This window comes from Mesitornis unicolor, unplaced genomic scaffold (genome assembly GCF_000695765.1).
Source record: "Mesitornis unicolor isolate BGI_N332 unplaced genomic scaffold, ASM69576v1 scaffold48122, whole genome shotgun sequence".
In the NCBI taxonomy this organism is placed as follows: domain Eukaryota; kingdom Metazoa; phylum Chordata; class Aves; order Mesitornithiformes; family Mesitornithidae; genus Mesitornis; species Mesitornis unicolor.
In genome coordinates, this window is record NW_010170757.1 from 32,147 (window position 1) to 59,933 (window position 27,787).

Sequence of the window (27,787 nt, forward strand, 5' to 3'; positions counted from 1 at the left end):
AATGATTCCCTGCAGAGACTTGTGCTGTTCCTGAGCAGGAACACAGGACTGTGATTTTGTATTGGCTCCATCTGGGGCTCCTTGAAAGAGAAGGTTTAGCTGGGAGGGTGCAGGAGACCACCCTGGTACCACTACACCTGAACATCATTCCTCCACCAGAGCCATAGCTGGTCACACCATGTGGTAGGAAATAAAACTCTTATTCCACTGCCTGTTCAGCTTCTCCTGCTGGAGCACAGAGGCCCTCAGTGGCTTGGCTCTTGGCTGGAGGGCTCACAGGATGTTTCTCAATGCTTCTCCTGCTCCATGCAGGCTCCACACAACTGCATTCTACTCTGAGCCTCTCTCCTAGCAGGGGAGCTACTGTAGACTTTCAGCAAATCAACCTGCAAACAAACCGCTCATTTCTCTTGAGCTAACTCAGATGCTAAGTGGGTCCCTGACACAAACAAAACCTTGTGGTAGGGTGAAACTAAGTAGAAAATATGCCAGATCTATCTGCTAAATCCAGGACGACCTCCTTTTACACCTGCAGCCCTGGTAATTACAGAAAAGTGTCTTTTGAAACAACAGGGTCTGTAGATCTGTTGAGTAGGGTCTGTGGCCACAGAGCAGACATTTATCTTTTTCCCAAAACCACCAGAATTAGTGGAACAAATTATTTTGGTGGAGCTTAGCACCAGCTATGTAAGGATATACCCATCCTCATCATGCTTGGCTGCAGCAAATATTCAGCCTGTCCTGTGGGGCTCAGTAATGCACTCACTCCTGCCTCCCAAACCTAACTGCAAAACATGAACCACCCCCAAACATATGCTACGATGCACAGATACCAGGTACTATGAGAGAAAATACTTTAAGCTACACCTTCCACTCATTTTTAAGCTCGCAGTCTTTATGGGATAATGTGAAGTTTGAGGATTCTGTTAGATGCAGCAGTGTTGAATTAACATTTTTTTCTCAAAACTCTCCGCAGCTGAACAGACGATGGCAAGCGTGTACCATAAGAGACCTGATGAAAGTGTCAGGGGCCTTCAAAATAGTTCACATTCTCGGGCCTTTAGTTTCATGATCATTATCATAATAAAATGTTTTTGCTTATTCTTCACACACCTGCTGTGTGTCAGTTTTTCTCCACTGCAGCTCCCTTCCCGCACACACTGCTCATGCTGCCATCTGCAATCACTGCCTTTGCACCGAGCAGATCTTAGGCACTATTGGCCCATCACACACTGATAAAAACCACAGCACATAAAACGCTTTGTAAAGACAGAGGAATGTAGACCTGGAACGTGGTTCAGGGTTAGACTAAATGAGAACAGAGGCCTGGAACTTCTTGTCATGAAGTTTTTGGATCAAAATTAATAAATATTTCCGAAGTCTTTGTTTTTATCTCATACAACCAACTATTCTTGTGAAATGTCAGCAGCAAATCAAGCCAAGAGACGGGCTTCTTGAATTTTGAAGCCATAAACCACAACCAAAACATTCTGCAGGGAGCAGGAAGGATGGACGGAAGGGGTGTAGATCCAAGAACTTCCCTGCCTGACTTCTTTTTAACCTCTAAAATTCAATGGGGGTTACATTCGGAGTTCAAGCTCCTCTATCCCACTTCTTCCTAATTGCTCTCAGTAGCTTCATTACCCATCCACGAGTACCTTATCACATGTGTCAGTCAACGTGAACTTGCAGTATGCAATCTCCTCCAAAATAAATTCGCTTCTAGAAGCATACTATCCTGGATGCTTTTACAACAAAACAATCAGAGGAGTTAAAAATGTTGACTATATGACTGAAGCAGAGCATGTTTTAAATAATGTTTTATCTGTTTTAAATATATTTGGAACTGTTTCATATTTTTTGTAAGTTTAGTTAGCTTAACAAAAACCAGTCTCTCATGCATATTCATACACTGAGTAAACAATACCTACTGCAGCAAAACCTACCAAGCACAAACAAGACTAGAAAAGTCTGTTTTGCTTCAAATACAATTTTAAAAAATAAAATCAATAGCACAATTTTTTAACTTGACATGTTTCACTAAGCAAATGTTAAAAATCTCGGGTAGTTCTCGCAAGATTTTCTTCTTGCATCTTGTGAACTGAAATGACCTAAAAGACTCAGCAGGCTATTAGTATTAAGCAATGGAATTTATCTTGCATGTGGAATTGTTAATAGTAAAGAGAAGATTCATTTAAATGAAATTACTCCAGGCCCATAAGAGACAGGTCCAGAAATAGAAGTCCTAAATGTAATTTCTTTCTCAGTTAACTTAAGGAACTGTCACCATTTAGAAGGCAAAAGCATACATGGCTCAAAAGAAAAAAGACATTAGGCTCAAAGACAGCAACTCATGAATGTGGCATTTGCATTATTATTTTGTGGTCAGCTTCTGTTAGCCAAGATTTCACTCTGTGTACTTCCCTGCATCTAAACTGAAAAAGCATTCATTAACAACTTGGATATTTCTATGCTCTGAACATCTGTAATTCCCACAAAACACAATTCTTTGCCCACATCTTCCCTACAGATAAAACCCCTCTACATTTCAGCTAGTCCAACGCTGTTTGAGCAATGCATGGATCCATGGCACCACTTCCCAAAAAGGTGTTTACAATGTCCATGCTTCAAGAGGAAGTTCACGTTCCAAGTATCAGAAAATTTTCAGTGTCACTGAAAAAAGACATGCAAATGCACACCAGGTTTTTTTTAGTCACTTCGGATGTAAGGGTTAGTTGCAAATATAAATGATTAAATTGAAAATAAAAAAATCAAGAAAATGATAAATGAAAACGAAGACTTCAAAACAGACATTAACATTGTCATATTTTATTTTTAAAGGAAAAAATCAAAAGCATAAATCTGTTTCTCCATATTAAATTTTAAAATTGTGAAGTTCCTCAAAAGATTGACACAAGGATCTGTTTGTACTTAATACTTTGTATTGCTACATATATGTAAATATATAAAATTTTATATGAACTATAAAAAACCTAATGTTTTAAAAGGTGGCCATGGTTTATATTTTTGAACTCCTTGTTTTACTTCTTGGAAAAAGGAACATGAAATTTGCTGATTGGAAAACAAATTAATCAGAGAAAAACTGTACATTTCCTCTGACCGTTCCTAGTGGTGCTACTTCATCACGTTTGTCTTTTAATGAAAAGACAAATATAATTTCTGGCTAAGGTGACTGGCCAACAGATTTATCTTATTTTTTTTATGTGATCAAAGACTATGCAGTTTATTTGGAGAGTAATTCTCTCAATCTGTGGTAAAAAATCCAAAGAGTTTATGGGAAAGGAAACAAGAGTATTCCTTGTGAAATATTATTTCTCTGATATGAAATGTTTATTTCAGAATGCACACAATATTAGAGATGCACAAAAAAATTAATAGACCAGTAAAGAAACCACCATTCACAAACTGCAAAGTTCAATTATTCACAGTCTAACTGATAAAAGCCGTGTGAAAGCTTAAAGTGTTGGGGTGGGAAGGGAGGTTGGTGGGTTTTTTACTTAAGCTTCCAAAATAATTCTGAAGTTGAGGGTTATTTCTGACCCATCTCAATTTTATTTCTGCAGTGCTTTCTTGCCAGCTTATTAAATTCTGTAAGCTAATGGGCACAGTGAGAATATCGTCCTTCACATGCTGTTACTAAATGGGTGCAAAGTTTTACTGTTTGTTTTCTGACCCATTGTGAGAGCACATCTCTTTCAGTTGAGTAAATCATCACTTGATTTGGCATAAAATAAATCAGCTCAATAGTTTTCAGTTAAAGTAACTTCTAAAAGTTAGCCTCTTATGAATTCTTGTTAATTCTAGTCCACAATCCTGTAAGTTATAGTGACCACAAAAGTGCACACCTTTATTACAGAGAGCAATATTCTAGTTCTGGATTAGAAGCTAAAACTAATGCTGATACAACTAAGCCAGCTGAATTCAGCTGTGTTTCTATTTTATTTTCTCTACAGAAATATTCTTGTGAATTTGAAATGTGTCCCCTAATATTATCACATTCCTCCTTATCCAGTATTCTCAATTCAACATGCTATGCAGAATGGAGAGAAGATGAGAGAGACCTTAGATCACACAGATCCCAGTGAGACAAAGAGTCCATCAAACCACTCAAATGTAAGACCTCCCTTTGCTAACTGCCCATACAGATTCCTTCAAATTCTTCCCTTATCTTGATTACAGGAAACCTTATTATAAAGAAAATTGCTAAGAACAGTTTTATGCATCAATTCTACAAATTGTAGTGAATTACACTTTAGAGATTAAATAGTCATGCTATTACTCTTCCCAGCAAGTAAATAATGAATCATTTCAACCAGTTCCAAGTCAATAGTGGCAGCAACAGCACAGAGAGAGAGAAAAAAGAAAGTATTTTAATACGAGTTTAAAGACAGATTCTTGACAGTGGCATCTCTTTACATACTACTTTAATCAGTTTCTATTTGGTCAGGTGTTTGGTATTTCTGTTTGTTTGTTTTCTGTGGAAAGTTGTCTCCTCCATTACAGTCAGAAAAAAACAGACAAATGCTTTCCTGTTTGGTATCCACCTGCACTCGAGCCCATCCAAGCCAATGATAATCTGTTATGACAACCTGCTAACATTACCGTGCAAGTGATTCCAGTGTTTGAATCATCACACAGCCTTTGCCACAACAAAAATCTTGCAATCTAAAGTACCATAATACCAAAAGTTTAACTTAAGAAATCAAGTGACTACTCAAGTAATTCTGTTTATGTATTCCTACTTCAATAAATGACTGCTTTATTTGGAACGAAGACTACTTGATATCCTCTGTCGCCTCATCTATGAATTTTACTCCTGTCTCCAATACTGTCAAAGCCAAAAAAGTCCAATTACACAAACAGTTGTCTACTGAGTATCGCTACACTTCTTACAGCTCAAGAAGACACACTCCTTAGACTACATTCTTGGTAATATCAGTACTACTGAAAACAAATAAGAAATGTATCTTAATTTTCCTTCTATATTTGATATACAGGAGAACCTTGGACCCATGTTTCCATTACATGACACTGCATGAAGTCAGCAAAACTGGTGAATTCCAAATTGCATCACATTCCAGTTTCACTTTACTCAGATATAATTACCCAATACTTTTCTCCCCAAAATACCTCCTGGGTTTTTACATAGATTATAAAGGAATGTTTTGTATTAAGTCCTTGAAAACAAAAAGGAAAACACTGTCTTTGATAGTCAAATTCTAACCTCTTGCTTGCTCATATGAGATGACTTGTGCAAAGGAAGTTTTGTACCCATCCTAGTACTGGCTGGCTATTTTAAGAACTAAAAAAGTAGAAGTTTCTTTCAAGTTCTGGCTTTCTGTGCATGGAACAAGAAGTAACTTGCACAACCATCTTCCATGTGTTCCAAACAAGAGCACTCCCAATTCTCACAGTTTTATCAGAATCTCTTACCTAAAACTCCATTAAGTTGGTAACAGAAAATTCCATCATTCTCTCTTAATTCAGAATTAGCATATTTCTAGACCTCAAGCTGAGAAAACTCAGAGGACAGACTCAAAAGACTGCTCCAGACTTGTTTGTAAAATTCTTTATGATAATAAAGACCAGGTCTGTTTTTGAAAGCTACATTCCTTACTTCTCTTGATTGCCAACAAATTCAATAGAATCCAGTTCTCAACTTAAGCCCAACCTCATAATTAATTCATGTACTCTTCTGATTCTAAAATGTCGAATGAGAATGCCAGTTAGCCCTTTCTGAACCAGATATCAAACAATTTATCTGACCCATGCAGCCTGTCCCAACTCCAACATGCCATAGTAATTCAAAGAGATGCGGCATGGAAAACAGTTATTTGAGGTATTTGAATACAAAAGTACTCCAACATATTTGCATGTGCACGAGGTGGAAACTGCAGTGGCATAGATGTTTCAAGTGTTTAATGAAAACAAACTTTCTTTTGCAATATTTCACAAAAGTTAACTCACTGTTCTCATTATTCAATTTCCTTCCTTTCAAGAGAAATAATGAAATGTGTAGCTATGTAATTCAATGCAGAGTGATGCTGACTACTGAACTTGACAAAAACTTCAGCAATCCTCACACATCCACTAGACATCAAAACCAACATAAACCAGATAATGTGATAGACTGGAGAGTTAAATAAATTGCAGACACATATTACCTTCACTTATCAAATGGCAGATATTTTAAAAACTTTTTAAAAAGTTTATAATGGTGTTAATTTCTTGCCATGAAATTATTCTAGGCTAACAGCTTCATCAAATAAGAACTTGCAATCAGCTATTGAAATTCCCGAGGTGTGTCTGTATCCTGGAGCAAAACCATGTAAGTTAGTGAAAACAGTAAACCCTTTACCCTAGGGCCAAAGCACTAACATCTCTGCAGCTCAGAACATCTTTTTGATGAATGTGAAACAGCTGGAATAAATATATCAAGGGTAACAATTGTGCTCCCATGGTAGATCCAGCTGCTGCAAAAATAAACCCAGGGGAAAAAGCTAGAGTAAAAAAAACTCAACATTAAAAACTCCTATACCATACAAGCCCAGTGTTTCTGCATATGCCCTTTTAACATACAAGACTCTCTGCAAATACTGGTTGAAAATGAACGTAGAGATAAATTTGATAAAAGTGAAATCAGTTTATAAACTGTTTAAAAAACAAGGAATGACTGTTTTATTTAAACAGGATTTAACAGCAGTATTTTTATCTCTAGTGATTTTTTTTTGACTTAAGGAACATTTGTACCTGCTATTGAGAAAGTTCTTTTTAAAAATAAACAGAGACTCATAATAATCCTGTTAATACTTTATTAGTGTATTTTTTTAGCTTTCTATTGGACAGAACATAAATGCAAACTCCAAAAAAAAAAAAAATTCAGAGTCCTCTGCCATTCAGAAGTGACCATGGCAGCCTGTTCCATCTTCATTCTTTGTTACGGAAACGAGAGGAGGGGAAGGGAGGGAAAAAGCATCGATAGAACAGTTAGGCACACAGCTGACACTTACTGTACAATGATATGCACAAGTAATTTATAACAGCTATATTCATGAGATGTGCTCTTTCGATTCTTCCCTTGTAATATGTGAGCTTTGCTCAGACGAGCAAGGATCACTGAGAACAAGGGAATTAACAAAGGAGTAACAAATAAGACTTTTAAAACAAGTCCTTAAATAAACTAATGCAACAACAGAATGCAAAAGTGTTCAGCTGAGAAGACATTTTTAGCCTAGACTTCAAAACATTAAAAATTCATTTATTTTACAGTTATTCAAATACACATGCATTAAATGAAAATATTGCACAAAATTAAAATTTAGATTGTGGAATTCATGTATTTTTATTTTGGTACACATTCTGGTAGCACTTAAAATTTACTGTTTAGTTCTAGCAAACACCAGCAGCACAAGCTTGAGGATGAACCAAGTGATAAATTGAATTGCTCATTTTCTTTTAAAAATAATTAAGGCTAAAACAAGTGTATTTGTTAACAATGGCACAATTTTCAGCAGCCAGTCACAGCACCCAAAGGCTAGAAGATACACCCAGACACTTAAGTGCTGTATATTAACATTCAGTTTTGGAGACTTCCTAGAATAATAGGCTGCATGGGTTGACAGGGCAGGTATTTTAAATCGTCAACAGGAAAACCATTTAAATAAAGATACATACAAACTCTTTAACAAAACATATACATTTCTGGTGATTCTTGCCAGCCAACAGGCACCACTGAATTAGGAAGCCACATTCTGTAATTAAATACAGAAGACAAAAGTTCAATACATATACACATATGCACACACGTATATAAATGTGTGTATAGGTATACATGTAATAAATTCGTTAAGTAAAACAACTAATATACATGGCGTATTTTCAGTTCACATTCCTAGAGATATTATTTTTATACAGAAATGCACCAGATAATTAAAAAAAAATCCCAAATTTGATCACTATTCTCTTGTAATTTTTCATGGTACCTATAGATAGATAAAAGGTTCCACAGATTTGACAAAACAGTATTTGAACTTCCCACTTTCAAACTGCGTAACAAATTCAGTGATTTGAAAGACAAGTTAAATTTGGTAGGATCAATGATATATTTACTATATCACCACAAACAATTGCTGACTGATCTCTCATCAGTCAGATGTCGGGTATGCTTAAGCACCCTGACGCTGGAGGAAGATACAGGCGTGTAAACAACAGGAGCTGGTTATGTTGATTACTTCACACAGAACTCAAGAATTTTGTTAAATTCAACAGCACTTAATCATCACGCTTCTACAGAATCTGCAGAGAGGAAGGGGGAAGGGTTCCCTGTCTTCCTAGGGATTATAAAAGAAAGGGATTTCATTTACAGTATTTAGTTCTGCAATAAAGAAAAAAAAACAACCAAGTGCACTTGAGCCCATGCATACTGTATGAGAATGTTAACAGTACAATATGATCATCATTAAGTAGTATGATAAAAGGCTACACTGCATTAATAGTCCATGAGAAAAAATGATCTATATAGAGGCTTCAGTCAATTTAACTAGGTCCTTTGAGAGCCTTCTGTCTTCTCTTAGAACGCTTTCATAAAAGGTCTATGTTTCTCCCTCCGATAAAAGGATCATTTGTTCCCATTAAGACACAAATTACTGTAAGGATCCTTGATCAATAGCTGTATCTTACCCTGTGTTTAGCATTCAGAAAAAAAAACAACAGACTCTACAGGATTACTTTTATTCACTTGGATAGCGGTGCTCAAACATTAGGAAACTATGGAAAAGAAAACACAAAATGAGATATGCTGTGGCCAAACAGGATTATTCAGTTGTTACTTTATTTTTAATTGGACAGAAATTCTTCAATGAAACTAAACAGATGGGTGTGGGGCCTTGATGTCAAATTCTTATTAAAATTTTACACTATGCAAAAAATAAAAAAATTATTTAAAAAAATATTGTAGTTTTATCTCCTTTTTTATTTTCATATATACACTGAGATGCGTTCAGGCATTTCCAAGTGTTTGCATATGACTAATGAAATCTTTTACCTGTGAGAAACCAACTTATTCTAACATTTTTCCAAATGAGGCTTACACGCTAAAAGGTAAGGAATCTTTCAATTAAAGTAGGACATCCATCTTTTACACTCAAAACAAGTTTCAGATTTTAGCGGGGAGTTGTGTGTAAACTGTGTCTTAGTGCAATTTCCTCATATTCCAACATGATGTCTATCCTCTCTGAAACATGTACCCCCTTCCTTCTCCAACTGTTAATTTGACATATGTTCAAATAGGCCAATTGAACATAATTAAGATGCCCTTTCTCCACTGAAGTTACATGAAAAATGTATGCCAGGTGCTATAAGAGCAGAATATGGCCCTTAAAGCTACAGAGTATTCAGAATAAAGGGTTTATTTCTACTGCACCTCTGCCTTTACTAAAATTCCCATCAGATCTAATGTTAGTTTACTTTTCAAAACATGAAAGGTGAAGTTAATGTGGCATAAAAGTCACATTACCTCAACTTTTATTTAATAAATGTACTTTTATGATGGGACTATAACTATTTCTCCCCTTTCCTATGAACCTGCTACTCCAGAGACTGCTTCTCCTGTCAGCTTGGCCTTTACAGGAATGTTGAAAGCGCCCTACAGAGCCTCAGCAGTCATAATGTAGAACAATTCCACCTGATTCTCACACATTGCACTATCTCCCAGCGCCAAAACATCCTTTTCTTCCACTGTATCACCACAGTTGTGCTTTACTTGAACAGTCTGGCACTTTTCATTGCTGGCAAAACATCGACTCAGGAACGGAAAGAATCAGCATTCTTATATATTGGGCCAGTATTCTTCTCAATGTTGCATGAAAACGCACCAAATCATTTAAGACACACAAACCCTTCTAGTAGTGGTTGAATTACAAGTGAAGATGAGAAGATCCACAGGTCTTACAGATGCATTAATAATCTAATATGTGACACTAGAAGACTGGTGCAGAAATAACGGCATGTGAGTTTGAAGCCCCAGAGAATCTGCCCAAGTAATTAGTCCTGGACAAACACACACCAGCTTAACAGGTTTGAAGTGTCACCTTTTCTGTAAGGAAGGCGCTTGAGTAGAATGTAGTCTCTGCTTATACCTCTGCATCTGCTTTGACCGCGAATGCAGTTTGTTGAAGAGCTCATGGAACTTATTTTGTGGAAATAAGGTTTCCAGAAATCTCTCTAGAAACACGTACACCATCCTCTTATTCAGTTGAGTGTGCTGGAACATTTCGAAGACCCGAAGAATGCCTTTCCGTGTTGTCTCAGCGCCTATGATGTGCTTCAGTTCATCTACAAAAATGAAAGTTACACTGAAGTTTAAGCTAAATTCTGCTTCTGCATAAACAAACAAACTGAATATTAAGTCATTCAAATTACATAGCTTGGAGTGCCTCTTATACATAGTATGACTGAACTAAAAGTTCTCTTACAGCGGAAAGATTTTCTGAAAATTACTTCACTTTCACACTATATGTGTGGAATCATGTTATTTTATAGGAAATCATTCTTTATTGGAATATTGGTATTTCATGCACTAAACTTAAATCCTCTGGTGACACTAAATAATGAGCTCGTTCTAAGAAGAATTACAAAGTCACAGTACATGTGAAAATGTTCAGTGCTTTAATAATTTTAAACCCTTGCATTTAAATACAGTTCATATGTCAACATTTCAACAGTCAACAAGAATACTGACATTCATTCCAGTAACATTATATGGCAAGGATTATTTGGCTACCATCCCAGACTCACTTACCTGGCATGACCTCCAGTAATTTGGTCTTCCCTGCCACTCTTGTTCTCATTCTAATAGCTTTGTCCCTCCGAGGAACAGTCTCTGCTAAAATGCCATTGGGCCAAAAAGCATCTCTGTAACAAAAGCAAATCTGTCAAAATACATTAAAATTTTATCACGTGAAAGGCTCTTTTTAATCCCTTAAAGCCACTTCATAAAATAAATACAAGAAAGTTAATTTACACACAACCTAACACACACTTCAAGTACTAGAAAAAAGGCAGTAAAGAAATCAAAAGCAAGAAGTACAATACACTCAACCAATTAGTAGCTACTGTATACTTTTTTAGTATAAGAATCAGATGAAAGAAAATTTTAAGAAAATACTACACACCAAAACCATTCAAATACCACAAGGTTGTTACATACAATATATCTAAGATTTACTTTTACCAATCAGTCTCTATTGCCACAGAGTAAAAAAAGTGTGGCTTAGGTCTATTGATTGCTTCATTAGATATCTGACAGTAGTTAAGCTTTCAACAGGCTAAAGCCAAGATGAAAAAGTTTCATTTTAGTATAAAGCCCAATCCAAGACAGAGCTCTGTCTAAAAAGTTATTTTGCCTCAGTGAATGACATCCTTTTTCTGAGCAAAAAGTGCACATTCTTACCCAGTTTTATTAAAGAGTAACAGAATATACCCTACTTTCTCTCTTTCACTCCATCCAAAAAAAAAAAAAAAAAAAGAAAGGGGGGTGCTTTTGCGCAGAAATATTGCAGAAGCCATTAAGACTTTTAGGAAATGGAATGACAGAGCCTTTGATACAACAGAACTGAAGCCCAAGTTTGAAAGTATCAACCCACACATGAAGCATTAGCTTGGAGCTAGGGTTTTTTAGTAATAATTGTTTGCCTTTTAAGGCAAGGCATGCACATGCCTTCATCAACATAAACAAGACACTTCATCTAGTACTATGATGAAATTTGTAAGTATACCCATACTCTAGTTCTTCTAGACTGGATAACAAAGAACTTCTTAAGGAAGAGGAGAAGACTCAAAAATTTTCTTCTTCATGTGACTATTACTTTGTCTCACTTAACACACATAAAAAACAGTGTATGTTCCGACTGGAACTCTGTATTGTAATAGTGATTTCCTCATATGAAAAGATTAGGAAGGATACACAGATAATAGACATCACTTGGCAAGTACTACATATTTAACATCTACGGTAAAAGACATACCTGAAGCGTTTCACCGCATCTGCTACTTGCTCAGGAGATGTCATCCAGTCGACATGATCAACTATTTTTCTAAAAGCAAAGCAACAAGTGTCTCATTTAATTTTTTAAAACAGAACAGATAAGTATAGCATTTTAAAGAGCACTCTAGGGCAAACAAAGTATAATTTCAGCTTTCTCCTACTCCATAAGCAGTTTATATAAAATTCACACTAGGAAGGCAAACGCTGATTCTCAAGATAAAAATTTAAGCTCACTGATCCCTCCTAAAGCTAAAGCCTTTTTTTTTTTTTTTTTTTGAGGAAATGACTAGGCAGGCTGGAAAACTGATGCTGCATCTCCCATAAGCATAAGATAATTGTTCTACTTGTAGAGCTCTCCTCTTCATACAGCGCTCTTCAAGTTCTGCTTCAGTAAGCAAAGAACCTACTTAAAATTTCAAATTGCCATATTTATGTATGTAGCTACTTCATAATCTTTAACAGGAGATACATACTGATCATAAATGTTGACTTTCATTTATCAAGACATACACACAGCTCAATATCACCTTTTAAAGTGTAAGAACAAAAACTTAACATAGCAACTCAGTACAGTTCACATAATTTGATAGTGCCAATGTATAATTTATGGCATCAAAGAGATCTAAACAGAAATAGCACAGAAAGTAATAAATAGTACTAACAGAAAGCGTAGTTAGTGTAAAACACAGGGCAAAAAGCACAGACACCATCAGTATTAAGTTACATTCACAGAAACATGAACTCTTGCAGTTATGTAAAAGCTCTTGTGAAAGCTCTCTGGCATATGAGAGCTACTGGAATTTGTCTTTCAGCAATGTTTTATGTTTAACTTCATTTTACACCACATTTGTACTTGGTTTATTAATCCTCTTCAAAGCTGAATGCATGCAGATCTATACCGTAAGAATTTAGTAATACCAAATAGGCTTTATAGACACAGTCTACATAGTCTCACTCTCATGATGGCTCTATATAAGAAAAGCAGTACCTATTAATTGTGTCACCATATGTTGCTCTAATAAGTTGCTGAAGCAGATTTTTTATATTTCTTCTTAACCACTGATTTCTTTCCTTTAAATCAAAGACTTCATCCATAAGGAGGAGCATTACTCTCAGCGGAATATTGTCATCCACCTGATCAAGTGAGGAAAAGAATAATCAGTAAACTTAAAAATATACTAGGAGTAAATTCATTGAATTTTTAAGATAAGGAAAAAACAGAGTTAATTCACCACAGTTGAACAAAATTAATACAAGTAAATATTTCCTAAAGAGAGCCTGTCCCTGATCTCTTCCTTTGGTAGCTGTGCTTCCAACTGCCTAACATGAAAACTCTAGAAGGAGCTTTTCTTTGGCATCTTCTTATGGATGCACTGTGCCAAATTCAAAACCTCCTAGGAGCAATGACACTTCACTGCAATGAAGTCCTTTATTTAGATATTGTTCCAATCTGCATAGCTATTAAGGGCTTTTATGCTTGCCGATTAGGAAAAGCATCATCATTTTATGATTTAACGGAAGATGGTTTTTGTAAGCCAATTTGTGTAACAACTAATAGAAATCTTAAAACAGAGGATTCGGTAACTATGTAAAAGTTTTCAAAGATGGTTGGTGTACACTCGCAGTGACTGTCAACAGTTATTCAAATATTAAATTCTCAGGGATAGTTTACTAAATTCTGAAGTATGGAAGTATTAGATTTTCACCTTAGTAGCAATTCTTTTGTAGAAACAACAGAAGCTTCAAGGCCTGTTTATATACCAAGATACAAACCTACATATTGTTAAGCTACTGCATAAAAAGATAGCATTTGGAGGTACAGTTGTATTGCACAAGAGACCGCTAAAGATTATCTCAAATACAACAAATCAATTTGATTTTTTGATTGATTAATTATTTAAACTTTCTGTTTATTATCAAAACTTTTCTGTAATAGTAAGCTAAAATTAAAATCTTACTATATCCGCAGCAAATTTTACTTAAAAACTGAATGAACTTACTCTGATGGTTTTGGGTTTGGGTTTTTTTCCTCTTTTATTAATTAAGATTTTTAAATTCTAAGCATAATGTTCAGAATTTTGTTTTGCATTTTAAATCTGGTACAGCTATACCTGGAAAAGTAGTACTTTGCACTATATTGTTATTCCTATGCTGAAAGAAGTAGCGAGCTCTCGCAGCTACATGGTTATTTTTTTTCTGTGGACTACACAAGTACATCTTCTACACAACTGGAACACAGACAGCGGATTTGTAATTCAGCTGGGGATTCTATAGATCTATGCCTGACTTTTACATTACTGCTTCTTCACATTTAAGAAACAAAAAATGGAAGATTCCATTCAAACTGCCACATTTTTTGTCTGATTTAGTGACTGCAAGTTGTGAACAATGCATATTAAAAAAGGAGTTGAGAGTTGAAAGGTTTTAAAACATTTTAAATCTGCCTTTCCAAAACACTTGTTATGTTAACTCAGAAGCTACCAAGAATCATAGTTTCTATTCATTTTACAGAATGTCAATGAAATATTTGCAAAGAAGCTGTTCATATACTTGAATGATATTATTTTGTTTTGCCTGTGCAGAACAGAAGCCTCAGGAGTATCAAAGATGTACACTTATAATTACAAGCTTACACAGTCTAATATAGTGAAAAATAATGGTGAAAAAGAAAACACATAAGAACTCAAGGCTATGTCATTTGAACAAAACCACATATACCGAGCCACCATAGCACTTATGCACAGGAAAACAAACTGGAATGCTTTGATGTGACCAAAAAACCTGAAACATGAAGGGCAGAACAGGTGCAGATTTATGACCATAGCAAATTGCATATAATCACTGCTAATCTTACAGCCCTTCTGTCGTACTGGAAGATAAAAGTTTTTTTCCAATTGTTTTCACATATACGATCAACATTTCAATCAAAACAACAAAATGCCACAGCTTATGAGAACACCAAGAGCTTAAGCTTCACTTTCAAGTTTCTAATACTACTACTTTATACATTTTACATTCATATACTAAAAGTTCATTACTTAGGAACACATTCTGATTTTTTTTTCCTGTAAAAACAAAGCAAACACTACCTCTGATGCATTAAACAAGTGTCCCCTAAAAGGTCACATCAGAAATCTGAATCCATAAAATGTCAATTGAAATTATGCTAACAGCCTGTTACCATATTATCTTTTAACAGAGAGAAATAGGAGGAAGGAGGGGAAAAAAAACCCAAAACAACCCCATATCCACAAAACAAAGAATCATTAGTATGTGCACTCTAAGTTATTGCACTCTTGTGCAAACCATTTTATTGCTAACAAAGATGTTAATTTTAGAAGGAAGCACAGAAGTTTCATTTTACATAATTGAGAACTGTTTGTAAGTGCCTGGTATAATACCAGAAAACAATAAACACAGTTTAACATAAGATAAAAAACTCATTAATTTGGTTTTAGAGGAGTTAACTTTGAAAGGACAAACATCAGACTCACATTGTCATCAATTGGTGCTGCAACACGGCAATGCTCAGGATCTGAATACGTTTTCTGCATCAAAGGAGGCACCTACAATGAAAAAATGTAAAGTTTATGAAGGAAAAAATACTTTAGAACACCAATAAATCAGACCAATTTTCATCATCAATTTGGTTGTGAAAACAAAAACTAAACATTTGGTGATTTGCATACTAGCACAGATAATTCTACAGCAGTTCTTTCATCTTCCAACAAATCAAGCCTGTGGGTATTCTCCTATAGCTATCAACGTTATAAACACCTTTAAGACAAACCATGCCTATTTCCTTGAGTGTCTAATGCTTCAACTGAAAAACACAGAAATTCATACAGGACTGATATTTTTTTCTGGTATTTTTCTACCTATTCACGGACTTCCCAGTCCTGCCTGGTCCTGTCTAGTCACAGACTTCCTAGTGAGTGTAACTACAGATACATTGCTTGTCACACACCAGGTAAGTTACAAGCAATGAGAAAGTCCAGAGACAGTAATTTTGTCTCAAATAATTAAAAAAAACAAATAAAACAGCCCCCACAACCCTCCCTACACACACCACAGATTTATTATTCCCTTCCGTGGTTTAAGGGTTAACTAATCTCAGTGGCTGTTTTACATCTACCCCATGTAACTGTTTTGGTAACACAAAATGGAACAATCCTTGATCACAGATCTTACAGCTCCAAACAGAAAGAGAGGGGCAAGGGAAAGGGAGGTAAGATGGACGTGTGAGGAAGATTACTACTTTCATAGTACTTCTAGACAGCATGCCATGCTACCATTCCCCACCTCTAAGGTATTACATTTTAGGAATACAAGAGATAAGGAAAGACGGCAGGAAAGACAGAAAGAAAATTTAATTAAAACCAGAATTCAGCAAGGAATAAACAGAAAAGAGGCTAAGTTTCAAAAGATACATGTTTTTTCTAATGAAAGCAGCAGATGCAGCAAATTAGCTTTATGAGAATGGTTGTTAAAAATAAAAGATAGTTCTTCTCAAGTGGCTGTATTGAATGAAGTGAAAAAGGATCATTTTAGTAGTCCTAGATGTCATCTTAAAATCTGTTACTTGATAGCAAAAAGAACTCCATGTTTGTAGTATTATGACTGCTGAACGTTATTAAAAGGGTGTAGGTGCAAACCAGATTTCTTTCCTATCTACTGACTTGACTCTTCATTGTGCACACAACATAAGGTTAAGTGAGTCAACAGCTAATCTCCTATTAATTTTCTAGTATGTATTAACTACCAAATATTTTCTTACCTTAAAAAATGATTGCTTTATGTCTTGTCCCAGTCTCTCTGACATTTTACCCATGTTGTCTGACATTTTAGTCATTCCCTCTGCCAGGCTGTCAGGGAGAGACTTGACTGCATTTGATACATTTCTCATAGAGTTACGCAGTGGGTTTACAAATGTGTCCATCTGAAGGGGAAGATGTTTAACCAGAATTGTATAATCTATGAGGACACCAGTATATTAATACACTATGAGAAGTATCACCTTGTTCCAGAGAACAATAATAGAAAGAACAACTCAAATCACTTAGCTTCATTACAGAATACAGAATCAAGTTTCAGCTTCACTTTATATTACTCATTATATTCACTTTATATTTCTCATTCCATTCCTTACAGCGCTATCGTACGTATTTGCACATCCTTCAAGAGTTTTCCTGAGTCACTTCCATTTCCCCTTCCTCATCTTTTTTAGCTCGAATTTATTTTCCTTTTCCTCTGCATTCTATGCTATTTCTCAATCCTAAGCTTCCTACTTCCAGATTTTTCACTTCTGCTTTCAACTCTTCATCTTTGAAATGTGTCTCTCTTAAACAGCACTGGAGTAATATGCTTTAATGTTGTGGCAAATATAATTAAAAACAAAGTAGTTCAACAAAAACTGTTCCCATTTTTCTTTCAGTACATACTCGAAATTCAGTTCAAACAGAGGCACAAATACTAGTGTGATGCCCTTAAAAAAATAAAATTATGAAGAACCTTATAAGCTGGAAATCAAATCTTAGTCATTACATAAACCTTGATAAATATTTAACTGTTTCACTGTTAAATATTTAAGGAATATAGGTAGAACAACAACTTGAAGTGACAATACACTTGCAGATGCTTTTTATATAAAAATCACAGGAAGTTTAGAAATAGCTCTATTTGCAAAGCAGATGCCCACACAGACTGGTCCATTGAACACAGAATCACTTGTCTGAAGAGGCTTACGGTGGCTTAAGAAAAAGGATGCACAGCTCAGAGTTCCCAATTTGACCAATGACTCTTAATGGTTATAATGGTGAAATACATAACAGCTGCTTTTGAAGGGAAATGCACTTCATCTTTTGGGCTGAAGAGTGGAGAGCATGGTAACAGCAGCAAACAGAGTAAAGAACTGAGAAAAGAAATCAGAAGGAGTGTGACTACAAAAAAAAAATACAGATGCCTGACAGAAAGTAACTTGCAATGAACACAATTTTACAGTAGACTTGGTGCAAAACACCATGTCCAAATAAAAAATTTTATTTCCTTGTCATACAAATAAATATACCTGACAAAACCGGTACATTTTTGGTTCCATATGTACTCAGATACTCTGCCACTCACAAAGCATTAAAGCAATTCACTTGCAAGTTGTTTTGAAAGTGCTAAATAGCCGTTTAATATCAGTTTAACATCTCTGCTGAATGCAATCACTACACTAACAAAAGCTGTACAGTTCCCTTGACAGTGCACAACATTCTTACCTTCCGTGCAAAATCTCCTTTCCCTTTGCTGTAGGCTTTATTCTCCAGGAAGTCATACACATAATGGGCTAAAGCTGGAGAAGCTTTCATCATTTCAGGATTTAACAAGAGCTGAGTAAAAGAAATTTTAAAAGGTGCTTTTTAATAAATCATGAAAACGGCCATATCATTCAGTTTAGTAGTAGTTTACCATGCACAAAGACATCCTGCAATGTATTTTCTCATTCATTCTCTAAATTTTATTCCAACATTACAGTACTCTCATGATGGAAACAAGAAGATTCTTGGTAATTCCCATAATTTTAACTAGTACGTTAATTATCGCACCTCACAGAAAAATACACACTTTTACAACCACTCAAACTGCTTTTAAAACTCCAAGAGAAAAAATAGCTGTGACTAAAAAAGAATCTTGCTATTAAAAATGGGGCACATATCTCACACAATGGGAAAAAAAAAACCCACTCTAAACAAAATAATCAGATTTCACAATGTTTTATTCATCTTCATTATTTATTGTTAACATTTCAATCGAGTTGGTCAACACTTTTTAGTGCTAAATGACCAGAAAGTCCCTATGAAGTAAGACAACTGAATGCCTTTAGTTGGGCTGATACAGGCTGTATCTGAATGGAGAAGTTGTGCAGTTCGCAACACCACTGGAGTGGGTGCCACACCGATCCTTATGCAACAGCACCAGAGAAAGTAACCACAAACATGAGTGTGGTGGAAGAAAGTAAATGGTGTAGAGCTCAAAACCAACCCAGCCGGAACCTCGCCAGCTCAGAGTTGTGACAGAACTGGCCAAGAACAAACCAAAAGAGCAAAGAAAAGGCAAACTTAGATAATATGAAGTCCTTACAGTATAATATTTAAGACTGTATACCACCTACATGACAATTATTTTTCAGAACAAAAAACACATAATCAAATTTCCTTCTCAGAAAAAAGAATTTTAACCAAGACCACAACAAAAAAACCATAACAGCTTACCTGCAAATACGCATTTAAATCTTTTTTCCTCTTTTCCAAAAATTCTCTGTCCATATTGTTAAATGTCTTTTTGCCAGGAAGTTTCAGTATATTTGCAAGATTTTCAAACTAGAAAAAAAGATATTATTTTTGTTCTGTTTTCAAGAGTTTCAAATCACACTATAAGCTCAGAAATTATAGACATCATTGTATTCACTTCTTCTTATCTATCTTATAACATCTGACAAATAATTTCTGTGACAAGCCCAGAACTCAGATTCCTTGGAGAAGTTAAAAAGCAAGGTAGCCCATCAAGAACAAATGCATGAAAACTCTCAGGGGACTGTCAAGGGCAAAGTTTAATTCCTGAATACACAAGATACTTTTGAAATACAGACTGGCATAGTGTGCAAAAGGTTTAGGTTCAAGATTTATCATTATTATTTGGGCAGAAGTTAGTAGCGTTATGAGAATGCACCAAGAAATCTGGAAATCTTTCTAAAACATCTTCCCTCTCCTCTCCTGATCAAACCTAGTAAGCAAATAATTTTTAACCCCTGGAGTGGATTGCATACACAGATTATCATACTAGGCTTGATACGCCTTTTCTCCAGGTAATGACGCCGATTGGCACTGGTTGACACATCCTCTGCTATTCCAGTTTTACAGAAGAAATGAGTGTTCCAGGGAAGCGGCAGGGAAAAAGGCTTTAACACTTTAAAAAGCTGAACATATTTGCTAAATATGCACAAAAAAGGTGACCAGAATAAAACTCGAAGAATCAGTATTATCCATATACAGAATCCAGACTTGCTATAAATAATAAATAATATTCTCCAGGCAGCAAAGAGAGAAAGGTATAGTATCTAGACTTTAAGCAAGAACCTAAAAAAGGCTGTATCATTTTTTCTCTAGAGAAGACCACAAAAATACAGAATTAATGAGAGACTGATTCCACTCAGTCCCTGCAAGGTGTCTTTCTGCAAGGACAGCTTAAGAACTTTGGACTGTCACAAAGCTTACGGCCTGCAGGAGGCACCAAAGAATAACTCTTTCCAACCTTACAAATCCCATTCCCTTGCAAATGGGTCACTGGGAAAATTACTGAACGGAAGATGGTCTAGTTTTTATTTGGATACTTGTATCTAAACAGAAGCAATGTAAGCAAAGAATAGCTAACTTAAATATAGATATCTACCTCAAATGGCATTTATTACATTACTGACTAAAGAAACTGCTGTGAATCTATTTAGTACTTGAAGGAAAAAGCTCACACAGATCCTATATATAGCTAACTTCAATTCCATTTTGGATCAAGTACCTATTTTCTCTGAAAAACATAAACAAGAATCCCTGCCCCCCGTATTAATTTTATTTAAAAGATTCTAAACTTTAACATATCAATAAAAATGTCTCAGACAAGCACACAAGCAAGGTGTTCAGTGTATCAGTACATTCCTGTGCTTCTAAAGCCAGTAAGAAAGTCTATTTTATTGTCAAAACAAAACTGCTGGGAGTTTCTGACATGCTACAACGAAGCACAGGAATTTTCTTTACTTTTTGCAATCTCAGCATTCTAGGATAACATTTCCATTTTCTGTAAATTCAAGGAAATCAGATTTAGCAACAAGAAATTTCTGTGCTTTTATATCGTGAAAGTTCTTGCTTCTGCCATTTGTTTTCTAGTAATTTACTGGTAGATCAGTTTTAAATAACTGCTCCATATCAGAAGAACATTAATTCACTACAAGATCTGAACCTGTTCATGTTTCAACAGGTCAGGGATTCTTCAAAACTGTAACTTAATTAAAAAAAAAAATCAATTTGAAGAGGAGTATAAAAATTGGTATTTCAAATGTATTGAAGGCACACTAAGACAATCAGGAATTCAAAGGAAAGTCAGACTTTGTTTATAATTAATACAAATATTCAATAGAATGTTTGCTTTGTTGATAAAGCCTTTTGAAATTTTACTGCTGCTGTGACTTTACAATGCTAACCTACCCACACAGAATTTCTTCTCTCTGCCTCTCTATTAATAAGAGTAGCGAGATATCATCCAACACTTCTGACTAGTTCAAAGGTTATGCAGCCAAATCTGACTTCTCCAAAGGCTTGGTTTAAAAGCATATCACCCTCCTCTTAAAAGAACTGCATTTTCAACACTTTTTCGTATAAGCAGGTTCTATTTTGTACCAGCTGGTGAATTACAAGTCACTATTTTTTCTTCGTTTTAGGACAGTTAAGAGTCTGAAAATACAAGTACAGTAATAAAAGGCAGATTTTCTAGCAGTACAGTGAACTGCCAACAGCAGTCCCTTTTGAGACCCCACCAATCCTTAACATTTAATTCAAAAACCTAAATACCTATTTCCAAAGCTCAGTTTTTATTTCTTGATCTCTGTGACAAATATAACAAATTAAATACACCACTGTTTGAGACCAACAGCACTTCCATGCAAACTTTTAATAGTAAAATTAAGCAAAAGGTGGAGGTGGACGGAAAACCTTTTTAAGTTCCATTTCCTTTTATTAGGGCAATTATATAGCCATCAGGTACTAAACTATATAAATGTACACCTGTAAATTGCTCAGTAGAAATAACGTATGATATAAATTGTAAAAAAAGTACACTTTAATGAAAAAAAACAGTGCTGTAACATCTTAAATCACTTTTGGGAAAGCCAATACTCATGCCATACCAGGAAAAAGCACCTTTCAAAGAAACCTTAAAGATTTTTGAGATTAATCACCTGCTCAGTGATCCTCATGTGGAAGTCATGGAAGTCACTGTAGCGTCGATATGTCTTCCATGTCTCTTCGCTGTTTTGGTTTCGCCGATGGACTGTGATAGCATACAGTGCATACGTCTTGCCGTGGTCATTACACACTCCTGCCACAGCATATGGGTCATAGTCAGCATAGACTAGCAGGTTAAAAACAAAATAAAAAAGGGAACAAACAGAAAGAAGGAAGACGAAAGGACACAAATGTGAAGTGAAGAAATGTCTGGAATGACAGACTTGAGAGACAAAAATGGACAGGCAAGCAGAAGAGTAAGCCATCTCTTTATTCTAAACACTGTATGTGGTACACTCCAGAAACTTATGCAAACTTATATAGCAAGATTAAGCAGCCTTAAAGTTAGAAAAGTTTCACTGACATGCAAAACATAAATAAAGAACAGAAAAGGTTTCAACTTTTAAGAATAGCGAATAGATCTTTAAAAAAAATAGTTTTAATCTGAAGAACTCAAGATAGGGGTGAAAGATAACTGAAAACAGAAGAAATTCCAGTCTGCAAAGTACTCTAATAATATTGGAAAAGCTTGTCCATCAAAAAATCTGTGAATACAAGGCAGTGCTAGCAAGCTGTAAGCATTTGGTTTTGTTATTAACACTAGTATTTTATTATTAACTGTAAAGTAAAAACTACCCCTCCACACTATTTAAGTCAACAGAATCTATATACACACACGTATGTCAGTATTCTGAATGTGTGTGCATATATATAACACACTATGTATGTGTACACACATGCGCACACAGACATTTTATGGAGAATTCAATTTATAAATGGAAAGAACACAGATAGCTATCTTAAATAGAAGCAGACATCTTTTTGTTCTACACAGAATAAGTAAGTTCTCTTTGTCATTACTCCATCAGAATTCTCCCAGTATAGTTTGTTTCAAAAACTTCCATTTAATCTACAAAATAACCTAGAACTGATACTGTTTACACTGCATACTGTTTAAGTTAGTAACATGCTGTATCTCTAAGTATTGAGCCAATACCTGGTAACCATAATTTTCCAGTGGCTAGCTGAAAATAGCTTTTAATCAAGTTCTGTGAGTTTTTCAATGCACCCATGCTTCATAAAATACATTTTCACTGACAAATCACTGGCTCCTGCCGCTGTTGTGCTTCCAGCCTTGACTTCTCTTAAATACAATGCCAACGTCTAAGCAGCACTTAGGGTAGGGAGCACTTCTAGGGTAGGGGCTGCTGCTGACAGTGTAAGAATTAATCAATAGCGAGGGGCACAGTGGGCACAGAGGATCTTTCCTTTGCCATCTACTCTCTAAAAGAAAAACGTTGAGTGCTGAACCCCAAGATAAAAGAACTGGTGGTCAGGATGCTGCCAAAAGACTTCTCAGAGAATGGAGCCAGGAAACCCTAGCCCCACAGATACTGAGCAAGTCCAGTAGTCAAAACTTATGTTGACCACCAGACCACATCTCAGGGGCACTGCTAAGTTGCACCTTAGGAGTACCACTTCAGGACGGTAGTGGCACAAAGTTGTCAGAGCTTCTCAATCAGCATTTATTTCACAACACAAAGCAAGGTGAATCCTCAAAGGTTATGGAGAAGATTGTGCATACACCCCACAAGCAAAATAAGGGGTAGTAATGGACAGAGGAAAGGAGCCTGCATACAGACACTACTGCCTGGAGCATCCAGAAAATGGGGACTTGTATTTCTTGTTCAAGCATGAGGTGAAGAGGAAGAAGACACCCAGTTTAATCCTATCTTACAATATGAACCTGTACACATCGCCTGGTTCAGCTGGAATATTATGGATTCACTGAGTCACGCTGACAGTTATCAATACGCTTTTGCCATCAAGATTATAAATTTAGCGTAACTTGTGTGGTTCTAAGTTCACCTTTACTCTTAGATCAAAACAATTAAACTTTTAAGTCTAATGCAGAAAAAAAAGTATCACAGAAAATTTTAATAAAAAAGCAACATTGTAATTCTTAAATTTTAAAATGTTTTTGCCTTTCTCTGAGGGCTGACTACACAAGACTGGACTGCACCATGCTCTCACACAAGGCTGAGTATGAGTTTAATTATAATGTCAAATCTTGCTCACAGCTCAAGTGTCTGCTGTATAAGTGCATAGATTTACAAGTCCATCGCACAGTAAAATCCATCAAAAAAAGTATCTGAAGATCAGTTCACAATTTAATTATCCAGTGCAATCTCATCTAACTAGAGTATTTGCAAATCATATCTGAGAAGCTTTTGTTATTTACTCTCAGGTAATAACTTTTAAAAAATTTATTACTAGGTAAATTTTTTCAAAAGACAATAAAAAATATTACTGCCATGAAGACTGAAGTCACTACCTTAAATTAAGCTAAGTCATTAAGGAAGTACAAAATCCAGTGGAAAATATTATAGTATGAGAAGTAAACAGACAAGAATTATGTGACTAGAAAAAGAAGAGATGGCTTTCAGAATCTGTTCTTCAAACAATTGTTAAAATAAATGCTATTCAATTTTCAGTTTAATGAATGATTCATCAGAAATAGGAAAAATAATAATACCATAAACAACAAAAATTAAATCACAATTTAAGCCTAGATAGTCTACAACCTTACAATTCTGTAAGGATTTCCATTACAAGGACTCCATGGGAAATATGCATTCAAATGTTTTATGAGGTTTAAAAAAAAAAAAAAAAAGAAAAGATTAGGATTCCAAGGGCCTATAATATTAAAAAAAAGGTGGAAAATATGTAAGCAGCCATCATAACAGATTCACTTACCAGTATCTGAGATGTATGCATGGAGTTGAACTGTCTCATCAGAAGGGACATTTGAAAGGTCATCTAAAGACTGCAGGGTGTGGGAGAGAAGGAAGAAGGAAGAAAGAGACAAGAGAGAGTAAGATCACAGACACATCACATTTTACTTCTGGTAAAGTTTCACTGGAAGAGGACTGTTGCTATAACCTTCATTAAACTCTTGCTTTTGGTCATTGTTGGAAATAGGGCGAGACTGTCTCTGACCTAGTCCATTCTTAAGCAAGTCACCCTTCGACAGCAATTACCCTGCAAGGTGTGCTACTGCAGTGTCCAAAGATAAGAGGAATTGAGGAATTTGTAGAACCTTGAATAAGTGATTGATACTCTGAAAGCTCTAGGATTTTACTATCAGCAAGGCAGAAGGGATGTTAACAAAGAAGACAAGTAACAGTCAACTGCTTAAATATTTTGTTTTCTATGAAATACTAACATTGAAGTACTATTGCATTTTTTTAAAGGCACCACTATTTCTTGTTTTCCTGACTCCCTTCATTGCCACTTAGACAGTTCAGTTTTTTTTCTTGATAACTGAATAGGGTTCAAGTTGACATACACTAATGACTGCCAGAAGCTCAACCCAGCCATTTCTGCTGCCATGCAAGGTCTTGGATATGGAACATCTGTGTAATTCATCCTATTTACTCAATGCAAAAGCAGTACATAAAGCTCAGATTATGGATCTATTTAAATGAAATCTGCAAGAGTCTACAAATATTTTACAATTCTTCTTATACACTCAAAATATGCCCTACTACTTTAATATAGTAGATTGTGCCAAATTAAAAGGCAGAAATTAAGAAGATACTTTTGTAAAATAACTTTTCCTCAAAATAGTTTTGAGCCTTTCTTCCAAATAATCTTAAAATACGTTCTTACAGTGAAAGTATAAACTGCAGGCAATGTATTTCATAATGGAAACTTTAGGTAACACTAAACTGCTGTGGCAAGACACTATACAGCAACAATTAATGGAATGGTTGAAACTTGAACAGATAACACAACAGAGTTTATATATTTTATGTGACTGAATAACGTTAGGTATATCCACAGAACACAAGTTAATTAAAAAGCAAAAATATCACAACACAACCCAATCTTATTTAATGCATTGTCATTAGCTAAAAGTATAGAAATTCCCTGACCTTTGATGTAACCTTTCCAAGGTCTATTTTTCTTCATGTAACTGACTAACACAAGGGAGCTTAACTATGTGTACAGAAATTTACTCTTGATGTGGAATTCAGCCAGGAAAAACTAATCTACTAGTTTTCAAACACCTGTAAAAGCACTGAAAACCCTGAACAGCCCTGAACAATATGGACCACAGAAAGTTCTTCTGTATAAACAGCTTTATTACGCATTTCTGCTAGAATGTTCTTTGCTCTTTATAAAAATAGTAAGTGCCCTATTCTGCAAATACGCTTTTCACAACAAGAAGAAAAACCAAGACATGTAAGTGTTCCATGCAAATATCTATTTATATTGCAACAGTGCATGATAAAGGCTGTAAGACTTTCTAGCTTAGTTTCAAAAGGCCACATGAAACAATGCAGCAGATAAATACCAGCCAGAAGAGCCACTGCAATGATAAACGCCCACACATAAAATATTACTAAGTCAGAACACCCTTAGAAACACTACTTAAGATACATTTGAAAGATCTTTTTAAGAGATTGGTCAATGAAAAGAAACTCTTGTGAAATGTTACCAGAACTGTATGTAAATTTATAAAAAATATCACAAAATTAAGTTTTCCTTCTGCATCTAATAAGAGTTTGTGTAAAGCTTATCAGCTGACCACCTCCCCTTTTCTTCCTATTTCAAAACACAGAAAAGAAGAAAACAATAGAAGAAAAAATTCACTTTAAAAAAAGCCAAAACAAACCCCCAAACCAAATAAACAACCCCCACTCAGAAACACATTTACATTTACGTTAAATGTAGTCCTTTACAAAATAAACTCTATTCCTCTGCATGCAAGCATGCAATCAATGCACTGAAACTTCTAAGGAGCTACAGCTTCCTCCAAAACTGAACTAGAAGGGCCTATGAATCACATAAGCCAAGAAATTGCATGCAGATCACAAGCCTTTCTAAAACTAGAAGATTTTGAAAAATGCTCTTATATGCACAACCATTATTACTGAACCTTGCTTATCTTGTGGTTCAGCTACAAACAGTCTGAAGAAACAAGCAAGGAGGAAACATAAAAAATTTTACAATTTTTCCTTTTTAATAACTGTGATCTGATTTTTTGATTTAAAACATTATAAACCTAATAAGATCTATGTAGCAGAAATTATTTGGAAAAAGTCTAGTAGGAGTATGCAGGTCTCTTCATACATATGCAACCACTAGTACACGCAGCAGCATATTTGAAGTATTTAGGTATATTCATGTAACAAAGAAAAGGTTCTGACAAATTGACCCAGTCAAAACTTACTTAAAAAAAAAACACCCAAAAATTGAACCTGAAATTGGTCAGACTAGAAAACAAAGACTGATATTTGGATAAACTCCAGACACTTTTGTTTTCAAATCAAGTCCTAACTCAAAACAATAATCAGCCTATAAAAATCTAGTTAAATGTCTCATTTTACAGTCTAATTTAATCCTTTGAGATTTCAGTTTCAAAGGATTTCTTTTAACCTATTATTACCAAACTCCAAAGTATGCTTTGCATAAATTAACTATAGATTATTAGTTTCTGTGAGAAAATGCATGATTTCATTAAATACAATGGAAAGTGCAAAAGAGACAGTTTTATCTTACAGATAACTGATACCTTAATGTGTGTTTCAATTTGATTCAAGAATCTTTTTCAGAAATTAAACTGTAATGAAGTAAAACCTCTAATGTACATAATTTAAATTACTAAATAACACTTTCCCTA

At 35.2% G+C, this 27,787-nt stretch overlaps 1 protein-coding gene across 1 annotated transcript in view; it reads right to left on the reverse strand.

Moving 5' to 3' along the window:
- Positions 1 to 9,815: 9,815 nt before the first annotated feature.
- LOC104537019 (sorting nexin-13-like) overlaps positions 9,816 to 27,787 on the reverse strand; it is a gene marked incomplete at its 5' end in the record, with an annotated part of 18,091 nt that continues 119 nt past the window's right edge. The window contains 11 exons of the mRNA XM_010179784.1: positions 9,816 to 10,006; positions 10,110 to 10,353; positions 10,820 to 10,932; positions 12,045 to 12,113; positions 13,053 to 13,198; positions 15,559 to 15,630; positions 16,842 to 17,003; positions 18,328 to 18,438; positions 19,321 to 19,428; positions 22,053 to 22,192; positions 24,856 to 24,925. Of these exons, the coding sequence (XP_010178086.1) occupies positions 9,967 to 10,006; positions 10,110 to 10,353; positions 10,820 to 10,932; positions 12,045 to 12,113; positions 13,053 to 13,198; positions 15,559 to 15,630; positions 16,842 to 17,003; positions 18,328 to 18,438; positions 19,321 to 19,428; positions 22,053 to 22,192; positions 24,856 to 24,925 (1,275 nt within the window). The remainder of the gene's footprint in view (positions 10,007 to 10,109; positions 10,354 to 10,819; positions 10,933 to 12,044; positions 12,114 to 13,052; positions 13,199 to 15,558; positions 15,631 to 16,841; positions 17,004 to 18,327; positions 18,439 to 19,320; positions 19,429 to 22,052; positions 22,193 to 24,855; positions 24,926 to 27,787) is intronic.